The sequence below is a fragment of the Papilio machaon genome, chromosome 12 (genome assembly GCF_912999745.1).
Source record: "Papilio machaon chromosome 12, ilPapMach1.1, whole genome shotgun sequence".
In the NCBI taxonomy this organism is placed as follows: Eukaryota; Metazoa; Arthropoda; class Insecta; order Lepidoptera; family Papilionidae; genus Papilio; species Papilio machaon.
Genome location: NC_059997.1, coordinates 2,919,367 through 2,946,823, shown reverse-complemented (window position 1 = coordinate 2,946,823; position 27,457 = coordinate 2,919,367). Strand labels below are relative to the sequence as shown.

Sequence of the window (27,457 nt, the reverse complement as noted above, 5' to 3'; positions counted from 1 at the left end):
TCTTATGTCATTCGCAAGAAATAACTTATAAACAAAATGTATTTAAAAAAAAAGAAAAAAATCTTTAACAATCCTGTAAGATTTTTTTACAATTGTGATCTTACTTAAATTAAACTAAAATTAAAAATGAAGTTGTGATTTATTAAAACGAAATAAAATTTTATGATCAAGATACAGTACTGAGATTTCGTATAGTTTACATATATCTTACCTCAAATGTAGTGACACATTGTACTTCAGCTTGAGAAGATGATCCGTACAACTTGAGTTCTTGAAACGCTCCCTGTACCACGATCAAGGTTAACACACATCGCCAAAGCGATTCCATAACGACTGGCAATTTATCGATCCACCTAAGATATTGTCCTAAGACAAGCACTGCTTTACATTATATTTGTAAATATTTTTTATTTAATCAGAGAAACAATATAAAATTTTAGTATCGACTCACTAAATCTCGTGTTAGTTGGAAATTAAGTGAAATTAAATATCGTGCACCTTCATTTGTTTCTGTTTAATTTTTTTTTATAACTAACTTGGTAGAGATCGTTTTTAGCTTAAGTTCCTATAAATCCGGCCGGAAATTTTAAAGAACACGTGCGCAGGCGCACCGCGCGCGTGTCAGTCAACCCGTTCGCGGCGATGCACTAAATTTAAAACGAACACTGAAACCACTACGTCCGAAATCTTAGGTCTCCCGTAAGCCTGCTTTTGTTAAACGTTACTCATGTTTAATGGTTCACTATAAATTGGTCGTACTGATAGCAATACCTGGACTACCAAAATGCTTTGTTTTACTTTTAAGGCATAAACGTTTGAGACGCATCAATTTAATATTTAACTTTAATATGTTACAAACAACATAACATAAAATATTTTTGTCTACGTTCTTCTGCCTTATCAATACAGTAGATACACAAATTATGTTCATTTAGGACACAACCAACTTTGCGAAACATTTTGTATGCGTTAAGAATTTGCCTTATAACCATTTCATGGCAAGTATGTACATACTATCGAAATTCCTGAAGAATTTAAGATATAAACATTTCAATGTAGCTAAAAGCAAAATAATATCAAATACAAATATTTAACCATAATACAATTTATACTTGAGGTATGAATAAAAGAGAGTCACAAATAATTATTGTCCAATTAATATTTTCTAAGACGTTGGACGCTATAAGTGTTTCGCTTTAATTGAATTTTTGAAGTATTACATCAATTCAACTCCGGTTCCTTTGTAAATTAAATAATTGTTTAGTCGAGGCCTTTGTAATTAAAATTGTTAAACCATCTGTTAAATTTTAAAAACTTTTTTAACTCTAACTGAATCGTTATCAGTAAGTAATTTGTAATATTTAAGGTTTTATTATCTGTGATATAACTTCTTTATATGAAACTAGCTTTTACCCGCGACTCCGTCCGCGCGGAATAAAAAATAGAAAACGGGGTAAAAATTATCCTATGTCCGTTTCCTGGTTCTAACCTGCCCACCAATTTTCAGTCAAATCGATTCAGTCGTTCTTGAGTTATAAATAGTGTAACTAACACGACTTTCTTTTATATATATATATATATATATATATATATATATATATATATATATATATATATATATATATATATATATATATATATATATATATATATATATATATATATATAGATTACGCTAATTTTAATCCTTTAAAACAATTAATTTTCCAAAATCTACTTTTAATTCTGTCTAATTAAATCACTAAACAAATGCTTTGCCAACACTAAATACTAAGCAAATGTACGTGAGTGTTTTAGCCGTTTTCTACGAGTATATTAGTTAATAATAATATCTCATGAAAGTTTGTATAATTTAATAAATATTTTGTCAGATCAGATATCAGAACGAAACCCAATATTGTATTTTATAGCTTTCTTGTATGTGAACTTAAATATAGCATTAATCTTGGTTTATATGAAATTAACCGTAACGTAGGTTTGCCGGAAATTAATTACGTCTGAGTAATTTTAAATAATTAGGTAAAAATGAATGAAGATTTATCGCTAAATATTCTGTACTTCCGTGATTGTTATACGTTATAATATTATGACAGCATAATATTTAAGATTTTTACTCCTTCGTTTATGGGTAACGATACGGTAAGGAAAACACTTCATATTTTTTTTTATCATAATAATCATAACACTCTAAGTAGGGTCAACACAAAAGGTTTTTATCTTTCAATACCATCTGTCATTCATAATTTCAATGGTCAATCTTTTTTTAATCGTACCTTTTATGTAAACTATATTCCTTGTGGTATTAATTATAATAAAAAAGTTGTTATTTATCTATAGCGATGTGTCGGGACCGTGCCAAATTAAAGTCGGTGGTCACTGCCTACTTCTTTGCGTTACGGGCAAGAGTTATTTTTTGTTGTTTTTTTTGTATTATAAGGTGGATAACGAGCGTGCGGCCACCTGAATTCTCCGAAATAGCGAAGCAATCGCTGACCATGGCCATCTGCAATTACAGATGCGTTGCCTACCTTTAATCGATCGAGGAGAGGACGCACAGAAATAGGATATTTCCCCTTCCTATGCATCCCCTCCTCCATCAAATCCACTTCCACTTCACTTGTTGCTGTTATTACAAACTTTAGCATTTATGAACTAAGGTAAAATGGGTTAAGATATGTTATTCGGATGTGTTTAAAACTAGGTACATATATACATGTATTATTCCCTACATTCTTGTAATGATGTAGGCAGTACGAAGATCAATTTAAATTCTTTCATCAAAGACCCAGAAAGTTTTGCTACAAGCACGTTTAAAACTTCTTATCCAGCTGTTTAATTAACGAAACACGTCTTGTAGCAAATTCTATTCTCAAACTAGCAGTAGGAATTTTCGTATCTATTTATCTTTAGTTTCAGAAACAGCTTTGTGTTAAGATGTTGTTACATTTACTCGTAGTCTCAGATGTTTATTTCACTATACGGAAGCATAGATTTTCATATCTGATATAATAAAAACTTGAGAGGTGTCAAGGGACATCCGGATGGAACGAAGTTCCTTTCAATTAATTAGTGAAGGAACCAATGTTTATTCTATGAATAAAAAACTTAAGTCTTCACAAGAAGTACATTTTATTTCTATGAATTTTCGTTATATATTGTCACGTCGTTGCCATGGTGATCTAGCAAAAAGTGTCGTGACAACTTTTCGTAAGAATTTTTTCCGTCTAGCCCCCTTTCACAACGCGCGATAAGGAACTTTGTTCCAATATTAACGTTTGAGTACTTTTGTTGGTAATTTAAATTTAAAAAATTTTGTAAACACTGCATTAATTTCTATAAATTCTAATATTTTTTGATTATTTTGAGGTCTTTTATCCATGAGAAGCTGCGGTTGGTTGCTAGTATTAAATCAAGTGTGCAATTAGCACTTTGAAAACCATTACATGTTTCGTTGTTTGCTTATGACGTAAAGTGGAATCTAATGTACGCAAACTTAAAGGGGACTTCAAAGGAAGCTGAGAAAGTTTTTAAATTTATTTTTAACTATTCTAGTTTACTACTTTATAATCTGCCTCTTAGAAAACTTATTTAAAGTAGTAAAAATTTTATAAAAGGGAGAGGAAGACTGAAGAAAGTATGGACGGATTATGTCAAAGGGGATGTGTAAGAAGGGAGTTAATTTGGAAATGACGGCTGATAGAAATATAGGGAAGAGTACATGCTAGGTTGATCCTTCATCGGAATTTTGGAATTTTTTCCGATTGAGCCGATGTTTTTTCCATTGGACCGATCGGACATCAGTGACCGAAAAAGACCCCATTTTGTAATGTTTCCTATCATATTTATATAACACGGACAGTTCGTTTTTGTACACTTGCTTCAGCACTGTAAACAGATGGTTACGTGATGAGAGACATATAATATTTACCTCTAAATCATTTAATTTTTATAAAATACAGTATAATTTGCATGGACTTTATGGTGAATTTTCTAGAAAATTCGGGGCAGCTGTATCAGAACTTTCCTTAACTATTTTATAAGCAATTTAATTGATTGCGCTAAAACTTCGCAGGAGTCTCTGCTTTAAAATACTAATTAGGTACTACAAAGTAGACGGTGTTGGACTAATTAAGAGCACAATTTGTGCACTGTAAAATATTCTGGAATTTGTAGATAAAAAAAAAATCACATCAAGTGACTTAAAATTAAAGAAGTAAATTGTATAAGAATATATGTCAACTATAACATAGGTTAAGTCGAACTTTGCAGTTTTACTAACACTTAATGCTTCTTAAAGTTTAGATTAGTAGAAAGTATGTATAAAATTGTGAGGAAAAATTTAAATGACAAAATTTAAAAAACCTAGCTGCGAACTAAGCTGCAAGCAAACTTTTAATTGGCACAGTTTATCAATTATTTTGTGCTTCTAACTGATGGCACTTGAGATTGCCTAATTGACATCAAGTTAAGAGAATAGTTACCATAAATATATTTTGGATAAAGTAGCATCAGTGGTAGGTAAATAAGGAAGCAAAGTTTAGTATAGTATTGGCATGTTATGAGGAGGGAAGAATCGCATGTGACGAGGAAAATGGAGAGGAAAGTGGTTGGGTTAGGCCTAGGAAGAGACTGATGGAATGCGTAAAATATGACATGAATAAGAACTGGGTCACGACTGAAGAAAGACAGATCAATCTGGAGAATGATAACCTCTTGTGCCGACCCTACTTTAGTGGGATAAGGTCAGGGAGAAGATGATGAATTGTTTTCATATTTAAACACCTGTGAATTTTATACAATCGAAGACCATTTATTAATATTGTGCTTGTACTTGTATCATCATCATCATCATCATCATCATCATCAACAGCCTTTATCAGACCACTGCTGGGCGTAGGCCTTTCCCAATGCCTTCTACAGTAAAGTACTTGTATACAAGTACATAATTGTTATAACATGCAATTAATATAATCCGAGAACGAGTAAATATATAATAGAATAAGAAGAAAAAGTTATTTAAATATAACATTTGAATAAAAAAGTTTAAATTAAAAACAGCGTCTTCCTTTATGAATAAAGTGCGCTGCAAAAGCACTAAATTCCTTGAAGTCGAACCGCTTTAAGAAAAACGAGCAAATGAGATTATTTTCCGTGAAAAGCGTAAAGCGTGCGGACGTAATTAACTTTATTATTTAACAATTGATATAGAAGATTTTAATTTATTAATTGTATTGAATTAAAAAAAAAACATAATAAGTAGCCTATGCGTTCTTCTTCTATGATATATATCTATGTCAAATTTCATCGAGATCCGATGAACCGTTCTGAAGATATCTTCAAACATCCATCCATCCACCCAAACATTTGCATTTATAATATTAGTAAGATTTAATTTATGCTCGTTAAATGTCATGTTCAATCAATACAAACTAGACTTTCCGTCAAAATTAAATAATACAGTTTTAAAATCGCTATATCTTCTAAAATATTGTTCTTAGAGCTTTGAAATAAAACATTTTTTGCTTAAGAGTTTTATTTCTAAACACTAAGTTTCTTTTTTTTATACAAAAGATTTAACAAACAATTTTATCTCGCCAAGCTGTAATGCTTTGTAAAATACTAGGTAATTAGAAGATATTGTAAAGAAATTCAAAACCGTACTACTTACTTTTGGTCAAAGTATATTTAAAAAACTGTGTCAGCTGGATTTGTATAGGTAAAAATTTGTACGTATGGGGACTATACGTCCCTTTGTGTTCCTAAGCAACGCAGTAAACGTACGCAATACAACGTACATTGTTTATACAAAATAGATATGTTATCTATTATATTTTTTGGTAAATAATGTATTAAGTTTTATAAACAAGTTACATTTTATTGACCGTAAAAAAATAGAAATGTCCGTAATCCAATTTTATTTTCTATTACATTAGTAAAACTCAATAACTCTTGGGAATAGGAATTCCCTTTAAGCTATTCCCCAGTTGAAAAGGCACTATTTTAGTTCATTTCGAGACCATAATTTGTGAAGGCGACTGATAAAGGCGGAATTCTAACTTTAGCACCTGAAGTTTCTGTTACAGTAAATTCTCTCTCCGTCCTCTATTTCTCTGCATCTTGCATTTTATGTGCACATTTTCGGCTGAGGAGTAAAATGGCGTCCATATTATTATCATTAGAGATACGTGAGAATAATGCTCAGTTTACATAATTCCAGTCCAGCGATCGAATCCAGCGTTGGATTATAATTAGAAACATGTAAACCCACGCTAGAACTTTCACATTGTTTTTCAGTATGGGTTTACAGTTTTAATGCAACGCTGGATTTGATCTCTGGATTGGAATAGTGCAAACTGGGCATAACTGATAGATATTTATAACACTACTATGTAAAATATTATTTAATGGCCTCAAAATCCAATATAAAACAACTATCTGTCGCTCTCACAGTCCTTAATCAGTCATTAAGAGAGAAACTTAGTTTGGAATTCTCATAATAACTCTACATTAAAAGACTTTAAATGTCAAATTAAAAAATACAAGACATGTTTCGGAACAAACTTTTATACAGAAAAGATTGTGACATGGGACTGCATTTATTTATTTTAGTCGAAATTCCAACAAACTGTTCCTTATCACATATTAATTTTATTAAAATAAGTTTCTTTTGTACGTATATAAGTTTTAATTTCAGTATAGTTCCAGTATTTGAATGCATGGAATAATTTATAATAAATGAAAACAAAATCAAGAAAGTTTGAGCTCGGTCGCCAGGAATAGAGTTTCAGTTGGTCTGAAACTGCTTTGTCGATTTAAATTACCGTCGCAAATGACTTTCTTGAGACCGTAATGAATATTCATGGCAGACGGACATTACAATATTAAATGATATTTCAATTAACCATCCTTGTTTATACATTTGTATTGCATCTATATGAAAGAGTAATTTTAATAATTAACTGAAAATTTGAATTGTTTAAACATTATGACGGCACCGACTACTTTCGGACCCGTCGGGGGTCCATATTCAGAGCGAATGTTTACTTTAAGATCTTAAAATAAACACCCGCAATGAATCTGAAAATTTACAAAATAATTAATGTTAAGATATTTAAATAACAGATTAAAATATATATGAAATAAAAATAATAGTAAACCAAACTATAAATACTCGTAAAACAATAACATTGCTAAAATTGTAACAACTCTCTAATTTCTAATTGCAACTTCAAGGAAATTTTAATTTTATAGTTGCCGCAATAACAAATTTCCGTATTGTAACTGCCCTTACTTTCGTGACCAAATCAAATTCTCGTTCGTTTATTATTACATTGAGCGAAATTCATTACTTATTGGATTTGTACACAAATTAATGTGGGTTCATACGTGAATATCTTTTTAATTAAACATCACGACTGTTATAAAATCAGTATAAACGTCGAAAATTAGGGTCCACTCCCCGAACCTGGCAGCGTTTTATTACAGCTCTGACCCGTTTGTTATGCATTATGCGAAAACGTGATTTTAAAGGCAATTTTGTCACATTATTAGCATGTCAGTGAGTGAAATTTGAAGTGAAAGTAAATTAAGAAAAGTTGCAAATAAAAAAACTGCTATCACTGCATACTTCGCCTATGTTGATTCGGTACTAAGATATGGCTTACTCTTATGGGGCAATAGTACTGACAAAGATAAAGCATTTGTTGCACAGAAAAGATGTATACGCTCTATTATAGGTATAGCGCCGCATGAGTCATGTCGCCCACATTTTAAGACTTTACATATACTGCCACTACCTTGCCTTTACATATTCGAGGTTTGCAAATTTGTGAAATTCAATATCAATTTATTTAAACAGGCAAAAGACTTTAGAGACAGAACTCTTAGATACCCTGATAAACTCCTACTTGAGGTAGTGCCTAAAAGCGCTCGTTTTCAAAAAAATTGCTATGCAATGTGTAGAACAATTTATAACAAGCTGCCAGACTCCATAAAAAATGTATCTGAAAATAAGTTCAGCGCCACCCTGAGAACTTGGCTAATGGAAAATTTATTTTATTCAATTGACGAATTCTTAAATACAAATACTAGCAATGTCTAATACAGTACTTGACTAAATTTTATGCATTTCTCTGATCATTTTTGGAAATTGTTTTCATATGGAATTTATATCTGTGTTTTCTTTTTTGTTTCTATATATTTGACTAGTAAACAATTTTATTCAATAAATAAATTTTGACCTTTACTAATAATAAATTAAGCGACATTGATTACTTTAAATGATTATGAAATCCTATAATTATGTATTCACTATTTTTTCTGTACCTAATATTATTATAAATTTTTGCATGTTAATATTATATTAACAAATAGGCCGCACTCAAAGATTCTGTAACACCTTAATAACTGTACCCTATTTATGGCAAATAAATAAATGGATGAATGAATGAATGAAATAATTTTCAGTCAATATTTTTTGCAATTATAAAAATAGGTTGCTTACTTCTTTTAATAGCTTTTAATTTCAAATCATCTAGAAGAACACCATTGTTATCTGTGCTTCTTTCCATGAGTATGATATATTTGAAATACAGGTACAGAAGGTACTGCCTAAAGTGGATACCTGGCATAAGAAACTACATAATATGTACAGTCAACTACGAAAGTAATTTTTTATTAATGACTAAGATAGTCGTTCCGCCTTAAACATCGAACAAAAGCCATATTTAGTATATGTGATGTATTTGTGTTGCTGAAAACTAAAAACCAATTTTTTTATGTTTATCTGTCTGTCGGCAACACCGCGTTTGTTCCAGGTAATCATCGGATAAGCTGAACCTATTTTGACGGTACTTTCACGGGAAAGTAGCTTTAATATATGCAGAAATGTTATAGGCTACTTTTTTAATTCCGCTCCGAAGAAGTCGAAGGCGACAGTTCTTATTAGAAAATACGAGACAGTGATTAAGAATAATTTGTCTTAAAATTGTAACGAATCCTGTAAGACTTTAGATGGTTTTTGGCACTCAACCGTTCATTATCGTTAATGTTATAGCAAGAGAACTCATCCAGAAACAGGCTACTTTTAATGATAAACAGAACGGAGAATTAATTATTACATACATTTATAACATTTATAACGCCGCTAGCAACTGTCTATAAGTAAAATTCATGATGATTTCTGCTAACCGCCACCGGGATTTTTAATTCCGACGACTTCAAAAGTTTAATTTTATTTATATTTTATATTTTTCTATATAGCTTTGGCTCATTTCGTTTTACATTTTTTTGAAAACCTTCAATGAAACATGTTTTTAATTTAACTTTAAAATCGCTTTAACATATTTTTTGTATTAAATATTAAATACACAGTTCAGTAAAAAATCGTAAATACATGAGTAACATTTATTTTTAATATTGTAATAAATTTATTCCCTAACTGCGACGATTTCGGCCTCTCAGCACCTCTGTCAGAATTAATCACTGTCACAAAAGGGTTAAGGTTATTGTAACCCTTATTTTAACGCATTGTAAGTCTTGTATTATGTTCGACTATAAATTTTAAGATGTTTCGGAGCAGATTTCTAGTCTAGATTAAGTTTTAGAATTATAAAGATCTTTTAAAATGATAAACAGGATAGGAATAATATTAAAGTTGAAAAAAATCATTTAGAAGAATTAAAATAGTTACCTTAATATAAGATACATTATAAAGATTATGTTATGTTACTAACCCATAATACATACTGCAGAAAAATAAAAGAACTGCAAACATTATTTTTGGGAGGAATACGAAAAATAAAAAAGTTAATTTTGACAGTATGAATTACACATGAATTTGATAACTCTTTCTTAAACATACAATATCCAATTCATTCGAAAATACATTTGTATAAATTAAAATCTGTTCTTTCCGTTCTTCGTAGAATTTACGACAAGGGCGCCATGTGTTAGAAATTACCCCCTGGTTATATGGATGCGAAAAATTGTAAATGTTTTCTTTTGCACACAATAAGTTACAATAAATCTATCCTTTGTGTTAGCTTGTTTTCTTTACGTAACTAGAATTACTAGATAATTCATAATTTTTGATTGAAGTTTGAGATTAGTAAATGTTATACAGTAATTGTTGGTTAAGATAAAATCTAGGTTAAACTTTTGAAATAAAATTTTCATTCACAAAAGACTTCAGACAGATAAAAGCGAATAAATGTCGGTTTAATTTCACCGGGATTTGGACATTAATTCTTTCACCGACACGACCGGATTGAATCGAAAAATCCACCGCGAACCGTTCGGGTGACGATAATGGAATCGGTGTTAAAATTTATTGCCACAGATTTTGGCATGTTATAGCAATTTACATACAATTAAAAATATTTATCACTTTACATTGACCACAAAAAATATATAATCGATAAACTGAATCAACTGTTACCCTGTGATATTAAGGGGAAGATAAATAATTAGACCTCTCTTGTCAAAGCGTCCGTACGGTTTAGGTTAAAAACTATAAGCCACCTTGTAACGGCTAGGATGAATGCTCTTGTCGATAATAGTGGTAGATGTGTAAAAAGTTGAAGTGAAGTTGTAAGTTGTTGAAGTGTTAAGAAATTATTTTTGTTTTCCAATCGGAAAAATAAAGAAATTATTTTATTTCATTAGAAAGACAGGCATTTGCGACATACATTACAACATCGAGATGATTCCAATATCGTTTAATAAATCATCTGTAAGTTAAAGGTATTCGCATACCTTTCGACAAAAATTCAGATTAGGGGACAAAGGTAGTTCATAACATTGGTGTCAGAAATTTTTTATAGTTGTCGTCCCCTTCATTCTCTTTGGAAAGATACGAGATAGTGATAAGTTTTCGAACATGTGTGTCGAGAGAGACAACTCTATGTTCTCATAAATTCATACTAACGGAAAATTTTCTGAAGTTTTGTTTCATCAAATTAAACTTCTTTCATGATTCTTCAGGCAATTGTTTTCCTTACATTCGTTCTATCTGCAGTTATTTCTTTTGCTTGTGTACGCTTTTATCGAAGCATCGATAGTCAATATATACGTAAAACTTATTATTTGTCGGCATTTATTCGATTTCAAAAACTTATTTAGAATTTTAAAATATAATTTTCCAAAAATATTCGTATAAACATGAAGTGGCAGTTGTAAAGTTGTCGGCACGTGAGGCGTACTTCGTGGAGTGCGCACTCGTAACGGCTTGCAACATGTACAAAGGCAATAATTGCCGTGATCAAATTTATTAGTGCTCAGTCGTATAGCAGTTGTCACAAGTTGGGAAAATTTTAAATTGTTAGTGTTGTTTCATTAAATTTTCGTGTAACAATGTACAAAATTTTAAGCTTAAACAATTTAATATTTTTAAATATGCTCTGTTGGCTATAAATGTGGCTAGCTATTAGTGTACTCCAATAATGACCTCTTAACAACTCTGAGTGCGTTAGTCATATATGTAATCATTGCTCATAATAGATTGCTTATATGACAGACAAGTAGATACAGAAATTATTTCAAGATACAACGAAGAAACTTTCCGGTTGCATTTTTAACGGCGACTGATAACGGTAGAGCGTGTATGACTGCTCTAATTCATATAACATATCTGTGACCGACACTTACCTTGTATTACTTTCTGTATAAACAGTTGTTAATTTAACAAAGAGATAAGCAAAGAACATAATCAACTTACTCTATCAACGACACGCGGCGTAGATTTCAGTTGACTATACATCTCAGCGGTGCCAACGGTATGGTGTTCACTCGGTTCCAAAAGTCCCATAGTAGAAACTACAGCCAAACTTATCCCAAGCATAACCAGTAGGAACAATGTACATACACAAACTTTAGACTTATTTGACATCACCATCGCCATTTTGAATGTTTCACACTATTTACTGTTCACAATAGTTCAAATTTTTCCACCCGGTTTACTATGTATACGTTCAAGGTCACCTTATACCATAAACAGTTATCTTTACATAACAATTATGTATATTACATTTTTTTACTTTTCCTTTTTTATTTTGGTAATAATTAATAACGATGTTAAAAAGGCATAAGTGCCGTAATGATCAAGATGGAATAGTCATTCTTTTTTATTTACTTTGAGAATAAAATATATTTTATGAAATTTGTCAAAACGAGTAAGAAATTTTTGGTGATTTCAATATACTGGGAATAGAAACAAAGCTACAATTCCACCATCAAACTGAAACAAAGTCAAGTTCTCATTGTGTCTTTTGTTATCAGTACTAATATGCTGTGCGTAAATAACGCAACACAATGATCTACGCAGAAAACTGCATATTCTATTCAAAATGGGCGTCTATTGAAGGAGTGAAGCGACGTGAACATTTCCGTCTACAAAGCCGGCTATAATATGACGCGACAAAGTCGACTGCTCCGACGGTATATTTCTATAGTAACGTTAACTGTTAGGATACAAAGGTGAACTTTTTCCATTCACTGAAGAGTCAACGAATTTGCTTGTTATGAATTTTCATACGAGGATCACGAGGTGTTTTATAGCGTTTTTTACTAACTTTTAGTATTTCAAACGGTTAATATGTTGGATATATTATTGTAACTTTTTAAATTAATTAAAACTATTAAACCGCCTGCACAATTTTTATCGCAATGCAAACTTGAAACATTGCATTGACACAAATATAGGCGTTACGTTTCTAGATTAAACAATCGAAATAACTACATAGTACGGATAAAATGCCCTTTTCTACACAAACAAAGTAGCATCAACTGCTAAAGATTTTATGAAATTTAATTTAATAAATGATTTAATTTAATGATCTCTTGTGTCGGAGGCCAAGACCCACTTCGGGTCGCTGCGCCAGCGGAGTAAGTAAGTAATTTAATAAATAACAAACGGATATTGAATGATTCGCCACTTATATGCACTGTACAAATTTATAAACACAGAATTTTAAAGTTAAAATTAACGAACACGAAACATAGTATCGTTAAAACTTTCGTACGACACTTTCAGCACATCGTTGTTAACACAAGCGCGTTCAAACTGTCAAACTAATCCAACAGGATCGGTGCGCGGCAAATGTAATTTCAAACTGGCCGGAACACGAACGCTCAAGTTAAAAATCAAAGATGTACCGGGATGCTGGGAACGTTTAACACGCGTCGCCAGCTAACTCACAACTAAAATTCTGATAGTATCAGCTGCTGGAAGTCGATAGAAGAGGCGTCGTCTCGTCTGCCACCGTGACCTCCTTACGAAAGCCTTTTGGCGTCTATTTGTATCAGAAGCTGGAAATTGTGTAGGATTACGTGCCAATATGCGATTCCAGATCGCTTTGGAATATCGAATTACGATAATACGATTGGTATGATTTTTTCAAACAAAATAAACGAAAAAAATTAAGTAAGTAATTCGTTTAAGTGACAACTTAACATTACATTGTAAAAGTAATGTAAATAATAAATACTAAATCTTTTAAAATACACATTAACTAGAAAATACTATTTAAATTAAGAATATTATTTAACAATTAAATAAATTCGGAAAAAAATCTTATAACATTAACCAAGTAAACAAAACAAAATGTAAGCTCTTAAAACACATTTAATCGGGAGTTAAGTATTGAATTGACGAAGAAAAAAAAACAATTGGTATAAAAAGGCAGTACTAGTTTCATTTTTTTATTGATTTGTTTGGATAGACATTATCCTTGTTAACTGACGACATAATGGCGCCGCCCTGTCTGCGGACCTGACCTCATTGTCTGAACCTCCGCAGTGGTCTACTTATACTTGGCACTGAAGTTTTTATTCAAATAAACATATATGTATGTCGACGAAAAAAAACTTACATCGTATAGAGTGCCTCGAAAATGATAATGTGTTTATTCTCAAAAGAAATCAGTACTATTTTTTACATTAAAATGTTAATAGCACTAATATTAAAAATAATCGAATAATGAAATAGAATTCTGAGAAAATTTAATAAAGATATTTCTAGAAAAAATGTTTTCCATTCTCATCATAAAGAAGCAAGAATGTAATTTATACAAAGAATTCTAATAATGTTAGAAATCTGTGACTACATGCAAGTGAATAAGTTTCAAAGCTACCAAGAGATTAAGCTGCCTAGAATTTTATTCTTGTGAATATTTAAGTAGCCATTAACCGTCTCTGAGTGCGGCAATTAGTATGGTATCTGACAGCCTGTCCTGTCGTGCAGTGAGGGAACACGGTAGTAGGAATTGTTCCAAATTTTTTTTCGAAACAATCTCCAATAGCAAATGAAGAAAAGGAATATAAAACTTGTTAACACTCATATACAGTCGTGGGGTGAATTATTACTCTACAATGCGAATGCGTGCGATGTCGTTTCATATCGAGCGTGACGTCATTCGCGTGACCGCATGTCTGACGTCCGTGCGGTACCGAAGCTCCAATATTCATTTAATCTCGTCACGTCACTCCTGTGACTGGACAAGCGGGACGTGTGACATATGTCACTTTGACAGGAGCATAAATGCTTATATACATATAGGTATAGCTACTATATATATTTACACGAGCGATCTCGGGGATAATTACTGCCCACGAATTTCTATTTAAATGATCTTAGTTGAAGGATGAATTTTATTTTTAACTAGCTTTTACCCGCGACTCCGTCCGCGCGGAATAAAAGATACAAAACGGGGTAAAAATTATCCTATGTCCGTTTCCTGGTTCTAAGCTACCTGCCCACCAATTTTCAGTCAAATCGATTCAGCCGTTCTTGAGTTATAAATAGTGTAACTAACACGACTTTCTTTTATATATATAGATAATATTGTTTTGTACTCAACTAGATAGTCTCTCTTTTTTAATTATACTCGTATAAAGAAGGGTACTGTTTAAGTACCATCCTAAAAATGTTAGAACTAAGGACTAAGGTCTTCAAATTAAGACTAATGAGTAGATAAGTGTAGTAAAATATAAAAGTTACAATCCTTAACCGTTGTAAAGAGGGTTTTAAGGGTACTTTTAATGTGATGGGTGCTTTTAAGCCGAAGCTGTTCAGCAAATGACAACTGTAGTGAATTACGATGAACGTGATCTTAGAATTTTAACGAAATAGAAGATAACTATTACAAAGTACTTCACGAAAAAATATATTTGCTTCTTATATCTAGGGTATACCGAAACGGCCCTGAGTCGCTTCGAGAAAAACTTATTCGACTCGAATCGCCTGATTAAAGGCACTGCTGAGCCCACATATCTTTGATAATGAAGTTATAGCTAAGCTGAAGAAATATGAGCGTCGGTGGCTGAGGGGTTAAGCACTTGACTTAAAATCTACAGGTCCTGGGTTCGAATCCCGCCATGTACCAATATTTTTTTGATTCTCGATTTACATATGTACATTTATCCGACGTTCTTATGGTGAAGGAAAACATCGTGATGCAACCTGAGAAGAAATTCAAAGATATGTGTGAAGTCAATCAACCCGCACTGGGCCAGCGTGGTTGACTATGGCCTAGTCACTTCTAACTTGGGGTAGGCTCCGAGCCCCTCAGTAATATAGTGACGACGGATAGTAAGCTGTAAGTAAGATGACGAACAAATCTAAACTTTTCAAAAGCTTACAAAGTCTTACACGTTTTAAACAAAACAAATGGAACTAAGATTTGTTTGCTCGCGCTTACGACTGGTTTTAAATATTTCGGGATTTGTTTGGGAGTGTTTTGAAACTAGTTCGTAGTTTTATCGATCGCAATACTGATAGTTGTAACTGACCTCGATCGTCACTTACAAGTTATTGCCAAATGCAACATTGAGTACTAAAATATAAATGTAAACTCACGCTTTATCGGATTCGTTTCAAAATAGTGCATCAATAAAAGTGAGTGAGTTACTATTGAAGATCAGTTGTAATATGGCGCCACATACTATAGTACTATAGTCTTGGTATGGTCAGCAAAATATAACATATATGCTATATTGGCAATTAATAACTTTCCGTTGTTAAGATTTTTACTCACAAGTCATCACAGACTTGGCATGATACGCACAATTATAATATTATTAAATTTTCAAATTATTTTAATTTAACTTTGTTAATTAATTTCGAAATAAAATAATTTATCTTACAATTTAAATAAAATTTATAAATATATATTAACTTAATCTAATTTCTTAATCCCCCGCTGAAGCGTGTTTAATAAATAATTTCTCACCATTATCACCCTCCTAGTTGATTCATACAAATTTCAAATTAAATGCAAAATATCGTCAACAATTTGCTCTACTTTGTTTGAATTTAACGTTGGCTTCTAAAGATATTTATGGTCCATTAAGGCACCCATTTAAATTTATTTTTCAATTTTATTTTTAAGTTAAAAACACAGCTATTCCGTTACAATTTATAGACAAATAATATTAAAAAAGAAAATATTAAGAAAGAGACAAGCAAAATTCAATTATGGTATTTTTTTTCTAGCATTTTCTTTTCTTCTTCAGTTACATGATAAAATGTACGTAGTCTAACTTAAAGACAGTCACATAAGTCTTTGAATCTTTTACACGTTGTATTTTTATAAAAATGCCTTTGTCTTGAAGATTCGTCTAGAAGTTTTCATTGTTGTGGCTCAAACATCTCAGCCGTGCGAGGAGAACTAATCATCAACTTTTCAAAGTACCGCAGCGTATACAAAGTCTGAGTGGTCGTATACTGTGGGTGGGCGGGATGGAGTACTAGACAAGCGGTAGGCATTCAATTCCTTGCGCATACATATTTGAATACTTAGGATTACGCGAACTTTTACACAGTAACGTTTATTAATATTTGATCAGTTCCTTTTTATTTTATGAACGATATTTAAATTATATGAAAATTTTAATATAAGTGTAATTAAATCGTATATTTAGTGTACAATTGAGCAAAAATATTAATAGATATATAAAAAAAACAATGGAATACCGATTTAAATTCAAGCTCCAAATTATAGACTACAAGAAAATGTTTACTAGAATTAAATATAATGGGAGCTAATTTTGTAATATACTTTTTTAAATTCTAAATAGAAAAAAAAATAAGTAGAAAATTAAGTCCACCTCAGATGTAGAACAAGTTGTAAAGTGAGCAAGTTAGTAACAAAGCCAGCTTTCCTTACTTTAGCCGCTTACTTCGTTGTTTTTATTTTTTTTCAACTTATAGATTTTATAAGTTTTTGTTGTAAGGGCCGACATACACGGACCCTTTGACTTAGCAACAGATAGCTGTCGATTTCGACTAGTCGAAACGACTGGTATAAGGCCGATAGCATTTTTTGTGCCGGCTGCAAACAGCGGTGCGTGTATGTCAAGTGTCACACAGTGATCTTAGTACTCTGAACGCTTGAAGCAGTTAGTATAATATGTCAGACCTAAGATTTCAATGAACGATAAAAAATACCATAGATTTAAATGTAAATTTGATTTACTTATAGCTGATTACATAGTTATTTATTATGTTACTAGAAATAAATATATTGTACTAGATATCGCCCGCGACTGTGTCCGCGGGGAATTTAATAAAAAACCTAATTAGTACGTTCTGTCTACGTTCTATATCTGTGCCAAATAACATAGAGATCCGTTGAGCCGTTCTACAAACACCTTCTAACAAAGATCCATCCATCCATGTATCTAAATATTCGCATTTGTAACATTAATACGATTATCTTCTCTAAATAATTTTCGTAATCTTGTTCTGGAAATTCCATAAATAAGTGGAAATGTTTCTACTGATGTTCCTCATGGATTCACGTGTTTTGTTAATCGGATTTACGAAGCTAGATTTTGTTTATTTCTCACCAAAAAGGGCTTTGTCTACAAAGGGACCGAGCCTAAATCGCACGCTTCGGCTGACATCCTTTATAACAATGCGTTTACATTGGATTAAAGACAAGGAATTCATGTGTTTCTTATTCGTTTTCTTTTGTTATTTGTTAAATTGGTATAACATGCGTGTATCTTTCTGCTTTTATTATTTTAACTAAACATGTTTTTTTAATAACGAATCTCAGACAAAATTATGAGTAAATTGTATTGTATGAAGATTAAAAGTTACGACTTATGTCGATTAACGTATAAAATATTTAATGATTACTATTTTTATGAATATTTAATGATTACCGCTATTTACATAGCGGAACGGTAGATCAAAAAAAATCTACTAGTCTTCTAGTTATTTAAAAAAAAAACAAATAAATGGGACCCATCTGCAAGCACTTCCTTTCGATAATTTTTTTTTTTATCAAAATCGGACCACAAGGGGCGAAGATTCGCGGTAACACACATAAAAAAAACAGTCGAATTGATAACCTCCTTCTTTTTGAAGTCGGCTAAAAAGTACGAACAATCAATTTACATAAAGATGCCGATTTACAGTAGTACCAAAAGGCGATGGTTGATATTGAATATTAGAATTCCATGACGGTAAAATAAGTACAAAGAAATTAATCACATCAAAATTCAAGACACTGAGTTTGTTAACCTGGGAAGAAATAGGCAAATTATATCTTACAAGTAATGTTTTAATAAACTTGTCTTCTAATTAAAAAATAACTTAAACATATATAAAATTGCTCAAATGAAGAAATATCATCGTACATAAGCGATTATAATGTTGCGATCAAGAGAACATTTTCCTCTCTCAAATACATCAGAACAAATGTCGTCCTTTCATGTAAACATTCATGTTAGAAACAAGTGGAAAGTGGGCTTATGCGAATAGTACAATGGGACGGAAATGAAGGAATATTTGTAACACAAACGCCCCTATGATTGATGGTGTTATTGTTCTGGTTAGCAGTTCGCTAGTTTGTTATGCAACGAATTATTTAATGGTGTGCCGTAACATCGTTCTACAAATGGGGTTGTACATTTGTTTTCAGGTTAGGTTTTATTTATTCATGTATGAAGGTTCATTGCATATATCTTTGTCATGCATTTCTTCTGTTGTTCACATTTTGATTAAATTTATTAAATTGCCTGTAAATGCTACTGTCTTCTGATGACAAAAGAATAAAAAACTCCAAGCTGTAGTTGAATCCGCTATTAAAAAGAGTGTCTGCTAGTTTATTAAATTTAAAACGATAATTAAAAATTAGTAACTACCATTATATGTACTATATACAACGTAAATACTTTTACGTTGCCAGGGTAACAAATATTTTCATGTCAAATCATTTCTCGACATCAGGCTTATATCTCAAACCAAAAGTATATCAAAACATTGAACGCTATTTACGTTGGTCTATTTTATAACATTTTCAAAATCGTGTATTGAATTTAATTTATTTTATAAATTGTATCATAAATTATTTCACGTTCAGTTCTAGATATGTTTGTCTCTAGAGTATTAGCAGCAAATGAAGCAAACGTTTATATCAAATGACAGTTTAATGTTACCAACTAAGTAATAGATCGTTAGTACTAGAGAACTTTCCGGGACAGATAACTTTGTTTAGCGATGTTTGAAACTGATATCTAACAATCAATATTTGTTATTTATACGAATCAAGCAAATAATAATATTCAAGGGTTTATTTATTCAAATTTAGAACAAAAAAGTTTTTTTTTAATTTATTAAGGCATTGGAAACAAAAAAAGTGAGATCGATAAATTGCCAGTCATCGTGTAAAATATTTTTAAACACAAAGTAAGTAAATATTGATTAGTTAAAAATAATTATAAATTTCGAAATTTCGAAATTAAATTTGGTTTTTGAAATAAATAAAAGTAATTAAAACTGTAAAAAAAAAGTACTTACATGAAAAGCTCCCCGGATCAAAGGCCCAGCCTGTCCCACATACAATGTCGACGCCGAATCAAAGACCAATTCTAGCGGGTTCCTCTTTACCGCCAATGTGTCAAACTCGTGACAGTTTAAAAACAAAGTTACATTATCTGTGGTAACTTTCATACCAAACCTACTCCATTTTTTAGCGAACGATGGTACCACAAATGACGCTATAGTCTGTGATAAAGCGTATACGTTAGCGTCTGTGTATAGTAAAGATATGTTAGTCAGTCCCGGGCCTGACGGTATTAGTTGAACACCAAGTTGTACGACGGTTTCTAAAGGGTTAACGACGGAAAAGAGGAAGCCGCCATCTTTGTTCGCCGGTCGAACGGTTGCAGTTATCGAGAATTCGGCATACAACTTTTCGGGCATGAAAAGTCGATACGGTGACTTGATATCTGAACCCGGTTTGAGGCCGTACGCAGGAAATCCGTCGAGTCCCTCATCGAAGTACTGCGTCTTCGGATTACTGAAAGGCACGCCGATAGCTCGCAGCAAATCGTACTCAGGTATGTCTGGAATTGAGAGAAAATAGTTTATTATAGTAATATATAAAAATAGCATATTCACTAACTTTTAACTTTCTACAGTTTCATATTCATTAACCTTTTAGAAGTTTTAAATTAATGAATACGTTAACTTAATTCTCAAGAACTAACCTCTTTTCTTAATTTTACATTTCATTACCATTAACTGAGGTGCAGATAAGGTGATTTAAAATTTTATCTACATTGTTAAAAATGATTGGGTTAGGTTTCGTCCTTTTTTTATGAGTACTCGAACTTTAGCTCGTATTCTTAAAAGATACCTTTGGTGTTAACTGATTTTTCATTTATTTAAATAAATAAAATATGTACTTACATATCGAAATTCGAAAGAGGATATTCAAACTAGGTTCTAAGCAAACATCTTGATACCTATACAATATTAGTTAATAATTTCATTGTTCTAAATATTTAAGATACAATAAAGCCATAATAAATAAAACTGGTAATTAAAAACAGATGTCATCCTTACAACAAACCTATTAGGAAAGCATGCTGCATACATAAAGTATACTGTTCCCACCCTACTTTGTCTAATGGATGCAAGACTGCCACAATTGTAGGAGTGTAGGATGTAGTATTAAGACATTTGCATTTGTTACACAACGTAAGTATCTAAAATCGAGAATAGTCGAAGTTTGAAATACAAAAGACTCCACCTCTGTCGTTTCAATAGACTTGAATCAGGTGTTTACAAACGTATTCTTCACAATAAGCAGCAATCATGTAATGCTGTTGTTTTAGTATTATTTTTGTACAGGCGTTTGATGGTTTCTCACTAAATTTTTCTTATATCTTTTTAGCATATTTTTCTTTCAAGACATACTTTTCAGGGCAACCTTTACACAATTATTTATTTTAAATGAAATTTCAAACGATATATAATATGTTAATTACACATTCTCACCGTTTGGAAATTTCGATCCGAATAGTCCTTCGTTGGCTGAGCAAGTCGTCGAACTGAAGAATATAATCCACCAAAGGGTCCTGAAATAGGAAATATACGTTTATAAATATGATACTTTAACCACAACTGTTGAAATTCTGACTTTCTTATGCGGACTTATAAACTTAAAAAATTGACGAGAAACTTCTGCGGTCAGTGTTAAAATTAAATTCAAATATTAAGCATCATAAATGTACTAATAATTATTTAGATATAACAGTATGAAACGTATTACAGCCAAATAAATTTGGAATGATGTCACGTTTAACAAAAAACAGTCGAAATTCCAATTACATCGTTTCAAAACGAGCACAACGACTGAAAATACGACGACAATTTGCAATTCAGATGATTCTCGTAAACGTTAGACTGAAGAGAGTTTTAATTGAAACGAATATTGGAGTTTTATCGGTGTTCGATAGTCCTATGAATAACTTTGACTGAACATTAGTCACTGCAGACCTTACGTAAGGTACACTAGTAGCTTATCAAGCATATGTTAAACACTGAATTAGTGTTCGTGCATAGAATTCATTTATAAGCATTAGAAAATGTTAAGTGGGCGTATTCCCAGGAGCAAATGGAGTTCCTTGTACATAAATGTCAAGGTATAGTCGTAATTCCCTTTGCTGTCAATGTTCTCATAACTATAAATTTAATTCCATTGAATTAATAATAATTTGCTAGTGAGACAAGTATGTGAAAATTTGGTAACTTCAAGGACAATTTAGTCAGAAATTAACAAAGATAGTTTGGTTTGCTATAGTAAATTATCTTTCACCGGAATAAGACTGTTATTATATATGAATGTTCACTTTTACATATATATTTTCGAAGCAAATTATTAATGCTATATTAGCTAATCTGTGGTATCATCATCATCATCAGCTCACTATACGTCCCCACCGAGGGGCTCGGAGCCTACCCCAATTTAGGGGTGACTAGGCCATAGACAACCACGCTGGCCAATAATAATAATCTGTGGTATACATTATAAGAAATACTAAGCTTCATCTCTTTGATTATGTCATCGTTCCCAAGTATTTAAGATTAATGTTCGACATTGTTGTTTCACTTGACAAATGTCTAATAACATCTAAGCGTTAATTCCTCGAATTTGCATCGTGCCAATTTTCAACAATTTAAATTTAATTCATTTTCAAGGTCAAATTCCTGGATGAATCCATTGGAAAAAGTTTAGATTCTAGCGCTAATCTATCCCGACGAGTCCCTATAGTTATTTTGTCACGTACATATGTAATTAGATAGAAAGCTTTCTTTATATATTTTTTTTGATGTTAGGAAGGAAGTGGAACGGATTTAAAATAATTAAAATCGGCAACTAATAACTTCATTCCAAGATTAAAGTCTCTTCATGCGAATGCTAGTTATTGAAAAAAATATAGAGACTATCCGTAGCCGTAAGTAGAGATATAGATAGTATAATATTCTCTACCTAGAGTTCAAAGACCAGAGAACTTTATAAATTTCCACAATTAACATGTAACAAATCGTGGAATACGCATCACAAATATACTTACTTAATGCATTACGTAACACTTAGGCTTGATGCAATGGATACTGACTGGAAGCTCCAAGGCAAAATTGAGCAACGCATTAACTAACAAATGTACATACAATAATGCCGTGATACAATCTTCAAAGCACATATTTATATAAAATCGTGTTTTGTTTGTTACATTTAAATAGAGAAGAAAAAGATATAAAATTATTACCACTTTTATCATTGTTTGTGTACCAACGAGATTGCTATGGTGACGTTGGTGTCATTCATTAAACTCGCTTCATACTTAGCTTATAAAAACAGTTTGTTATTTTTAAAAATGTAACGTAACAAAACTACGATTTCGCTCGTTTCAATATATGACGATTGTTACAAGCCATGCTTGGTAAAAATAGTATTAAAAAATACAGTTTTGTGTATATTAAATGGTCATTTAAATAATCTAGCAGGATTTCGAATCAAAATCGTTAAACGAGTCTCGTCGGTGTCAGCCCTTCTATTATAACATAAATTACAATATGAATAATAATTGTCTCTCAACGTCCCACTCGAAGGCACAAACCTTTTATCATTAATAAGGAATTTCCATTATAATTTGTCAATAAGAAATCGGTAAGTGTTCATTAATTCAAGCATTATCGTTTATTTAAATTATAATTTATGCTGTTACTTTAACATGGAATTTTATTTAATATGTCAACCTTAGAGATGTAGAAAGACTAACATTTATAAGGATGTTTGAAAATGGCGTTACTAAGCATTTTGAAAGAATTTAAAGTTTTAAACAAATTGTGTGTTACATTTTTGATAAAATTTGTGACAGCTTGCTAGATCCGTTTTAAAATATAGTTAAAATCTGTGTTCCGAAAAAAAAAATCGACAAATAATTCGAATTAATTTTACCTTTTAACTATCGACTTGAAAGCTTATTGTATTATAATGAAGTTAAACATGTCTTATATTTTGAAAGGTAATGTGAACACGTGTTTGAATACAATTCCCGTCAGCAAATTACTAATTCATCGTATTTGTAATTAAACGAAGGCCGTGTACTTGACTCTGGTGACAGATATTGCTCGGAAATTATTCATCAAATAAGCCGAACCGCTGTCTTATACCTATAGTCAGTTCCACAATAATTAATTAATTTCAACAGTTTGCTTTCGCCTAGTCGCGGTAGAGATTAATTAGAGAGTGCGGAACAAAAGTCAGGGTTGCCAATCCATCACCGAATCGTTGAAATGGGTTGGACAGCGGTTCATTTCCTTTGCTCCAAATGTGTTACTACCCATATAATTAATTGATCTAATATTCCATTCCTGCAATCATACTTTAAGCGTTAAATCATTGTTTAATGTTACGATCTTTTTTTAACTAACTATTGGTTCCCACTGTCAAACAACTTATACAAAAACACACCTTTCAGTATCTTTAAAAAAAAACTGAGACATCAACATGTGGAATTACGAGTATTACCACGGTAAAATATCACGATAATGTTATTTAATACTAGCAATCAAAACAGTATACGAAATACCTGAACAGTATTACGTTAAATATCGTCGTATCTCGAACTAATTTTGCTATTAATGTTAAATGATAAAATTATTACCATTTGCTTCAGTTTAACTATCTTTGCTTCTTTCTTTACTTATGTATCTAGTTGCCAATACTATGTTATCTCGATTAACCAGTAAACGGATAACAGTGAGAGGAAATCGAAATGTTACGTAAGTGAAAAGCATACTTATCAGCTAGCATAAACTAATATAGTATAGTCAAGACACACTTTTGAACTGGTCTATGCTCTATGAATTACCAATAACTTTATCTTCCTTATCCAATTCATAAAGGGATAATGAACATCAATAGATTAGTAGGCCGAGCCACGACTTCATTTACTAACGTGTTCTAGTACTGATGACTTATAACTTGAGAACAGTGGGTCTAGCACGAATATTTGTGAGAATCACCATCATATCGTCATCGACATTTGTATTAGAATTTGTACAGAGTATCGGGCGTAAATATTCGTGTTACGCCCACAGCCTTTACTATCTTGTCAATCTATCGATATTTATAGGTCCTCTCAATTACCGCGCGAGCGATGGTACATTTGAAAGTATGAATTCAAAATGTACAATTGTACCAAAAAGTTGGATAAAATACGTCTCGAATGAAAAGAAAATTCTGTAACATCCTGTATATTTATAAAAATTATTGTAATCAATATTCGTAATCAGTACTGTTAACATGTAAGTGCATTTTTTTTATTTATAAAGTCTGCGATGCATTTCTTCCCGTTATGTTTTAAAATAATACTTTCTCACATTAATATTCTTGAATCAACTATCAAAAATACTTTTTATTTTATCTTAAACTCATTTTTCACTAAGACTGTCTGAATGTATGATCAGATCGAGTAACGCCCTCTCAATCAAAAATACTCTCTGATCATTACTTTCCTTTGGTGTATATTTTCGATAAAATAAAAAAGCGTTATATCTTTATCACTTTAAATGACTCTTCATATTTAGGCTTTTAGGTTTGTGTCCATTAATTTATGACCTTTATAACTAGTTTTTTTTATTTATGCTTCTACGTGTTTATTTTTATTCTTATGTTAGTAACTTCGAGTTAAGTCGAAGCTCTTAACAAGAGTTTTAAACGAAAGAATCTATGAACATTCTTCAAATATCTGTTATACATTCGTTTTATTTAAATGTTTATGTAAATTGCGGTGCACAAAGGACTGCGGATACGCACTGCGTGACGAGTGCTAATTCCGATACGTGACTCTCAACGGAAAAGATAAGGCCACCTCATACGAGCGTTAGACATTTAAAAAAAAATAGTTTTTCAAATTTTTTTCATTCGTCATCATAACTATACAGTTAGTTTTCAGCAAACATCTGTATAAAAAATATTGTTGTCTCTCGTTGTCTTTGAAAAAGAAACAGACACAGTTACACACTTCATGCTTAAAATCTATTTCTATTTGTAATTCTCATAGATTCTTGAGACCTTGAATTACGCATTTCGGATACATATCCATATTTAAAATTTACATAATATATTAAGTATAAGATTTCAGTCATGCTAAAATGTGGAATTATGGGCCAAGAATACCGGATTAAAAATTTAAAAAGAGATGTTAAAATCTACTAAAGTTAAGTGTCTTACATTCCGTCTAAGATACCTTTCTAATCCAATAAATGTATAGATAAATCCTTATTATAACACAAAATTAGACAAGAAAATAAAATTCAAATTAAATGGTCAAATCCGATTAGGGCAGTGTGATGGTGCTCTTAGAGTCAGAAGTCATTAACATGAAAAAGCGAGTCTCGTTTAACTGTTTGACTTGGCGGTAACTAATTATCATATCGCGTAATTACTAGTATAGGTACATCAAATATATTAATACCAATTTATCTTTGGTAATATTTTATTAACTCCGTATTAAGTAATAGCACCAAGTCACTTCGAAAATGGTTTTGAATACTAGAGAAAATGCACGTAATGATGAAAATTATATTTACCGTTTAAATGTTAAATTGAAAACGTAATAATAGATAATACAAGCTACAATCAAAGCAATCAATATTCTGATCGGGCTGAATAGCATTAGGGCATCTTCAAACGAGAATAACGGGTTAAAAAGTATTATATCACAGGTAAAGAAAGGTGCGCCGATGAATCGAACAATTTGAACTTTCACCTTGCCGCGCATTTGTATCTATTGTGAATGTGCCTTTAAATTATCGAAGCATCTACTGATAATAATATATTATTATATTTTTTAAATATATGTTTATATATTTATTTTTTATAACATAAGTTGGTAAACGAGCAAGCGGTGACCTGATTCCGCCTAAATAGCGAAGCGATTGTTGCTCATAGACATCCGAAATTGCAGATGCGTTGCCTACCTTTAATCGACAGAAAACGGGGACGCACAGAAAAAGGATATACCTCTTTCTATACATCCCCTCCTCTGTTAAATCCACTTCTTCTTCCCATCCTTTACTTATAAGTAAAGGGTGGGAAGGGGACATTATTACTTGTAGTTGCCTATATTTATGTTTGAAGAATATCTGAGACATAAAATATCTTATTAAGTTATGCCTTTGGCAAACTTTAAATTACTGAATATTTTTTACCTATATGTAAATTAAATTAATACAATAAAATTTACAATACAGCAAAATATATTAGAAAATTTAGTCGGATATTTTTTCATGGTTTCCCTATGTATGGGAAAATAAAATCCATTGTAGTTCCGCGGGTCATATGAAAATGAGAAATATAAGGGTTTTTAATATGGACCCATAATTTTGTATGCTGTTATTATCCATAACTAGAAGACTTGCTTTTTTATAACGAAACTTTTATTGTTAATAAGCATTAGTTATTAATTTTATCTAATTTTTTTCCTATGTTTTATGCTTTTTACATTTTAGTATGAACTAGACGCTAAACCTATGCATATTTATATTTTCCAGATACCAAAGGCCGTAAAATAAAGTATTCTATTTTTTAATTTGTTAAACTATAGGAATATATTATTTATTTATTGGTTGTCATACTTTTACTCGTAAGTT

General features: G+C 31.5%; 1 protein-coding gene across 1 annotated transcript in view; it reads right to left on the bottom strand.

Moving 5' to 3' along the window:
- The window catches only part of LOC106713797 (collagen alpha-1(XVIII) chain), a 107,402-nt gene that overhangs the window by 23,302 nt on the left and 56,643 nt on the right, over positions 1-27,457 (bottom strand). Inside the window, exons 2-4 of the mRNA XM_045680278.1 lie at positions 21,290-21,369; positions 19,805-20,352; positions 212-283 (exon numbers count right to left, since the gene is read on the bottom strand). Of these exons, the coding sequence (XP_045536234.1) occupies positions 212-283; positions 19,805-20,352; positions 21,290-21,369 (700 nt within the window). The remainder of the gene's footprint in view (positions 1-211; positions 284-19,804; positions 20,353-21,289; positions 21,370-27,457) is intronic.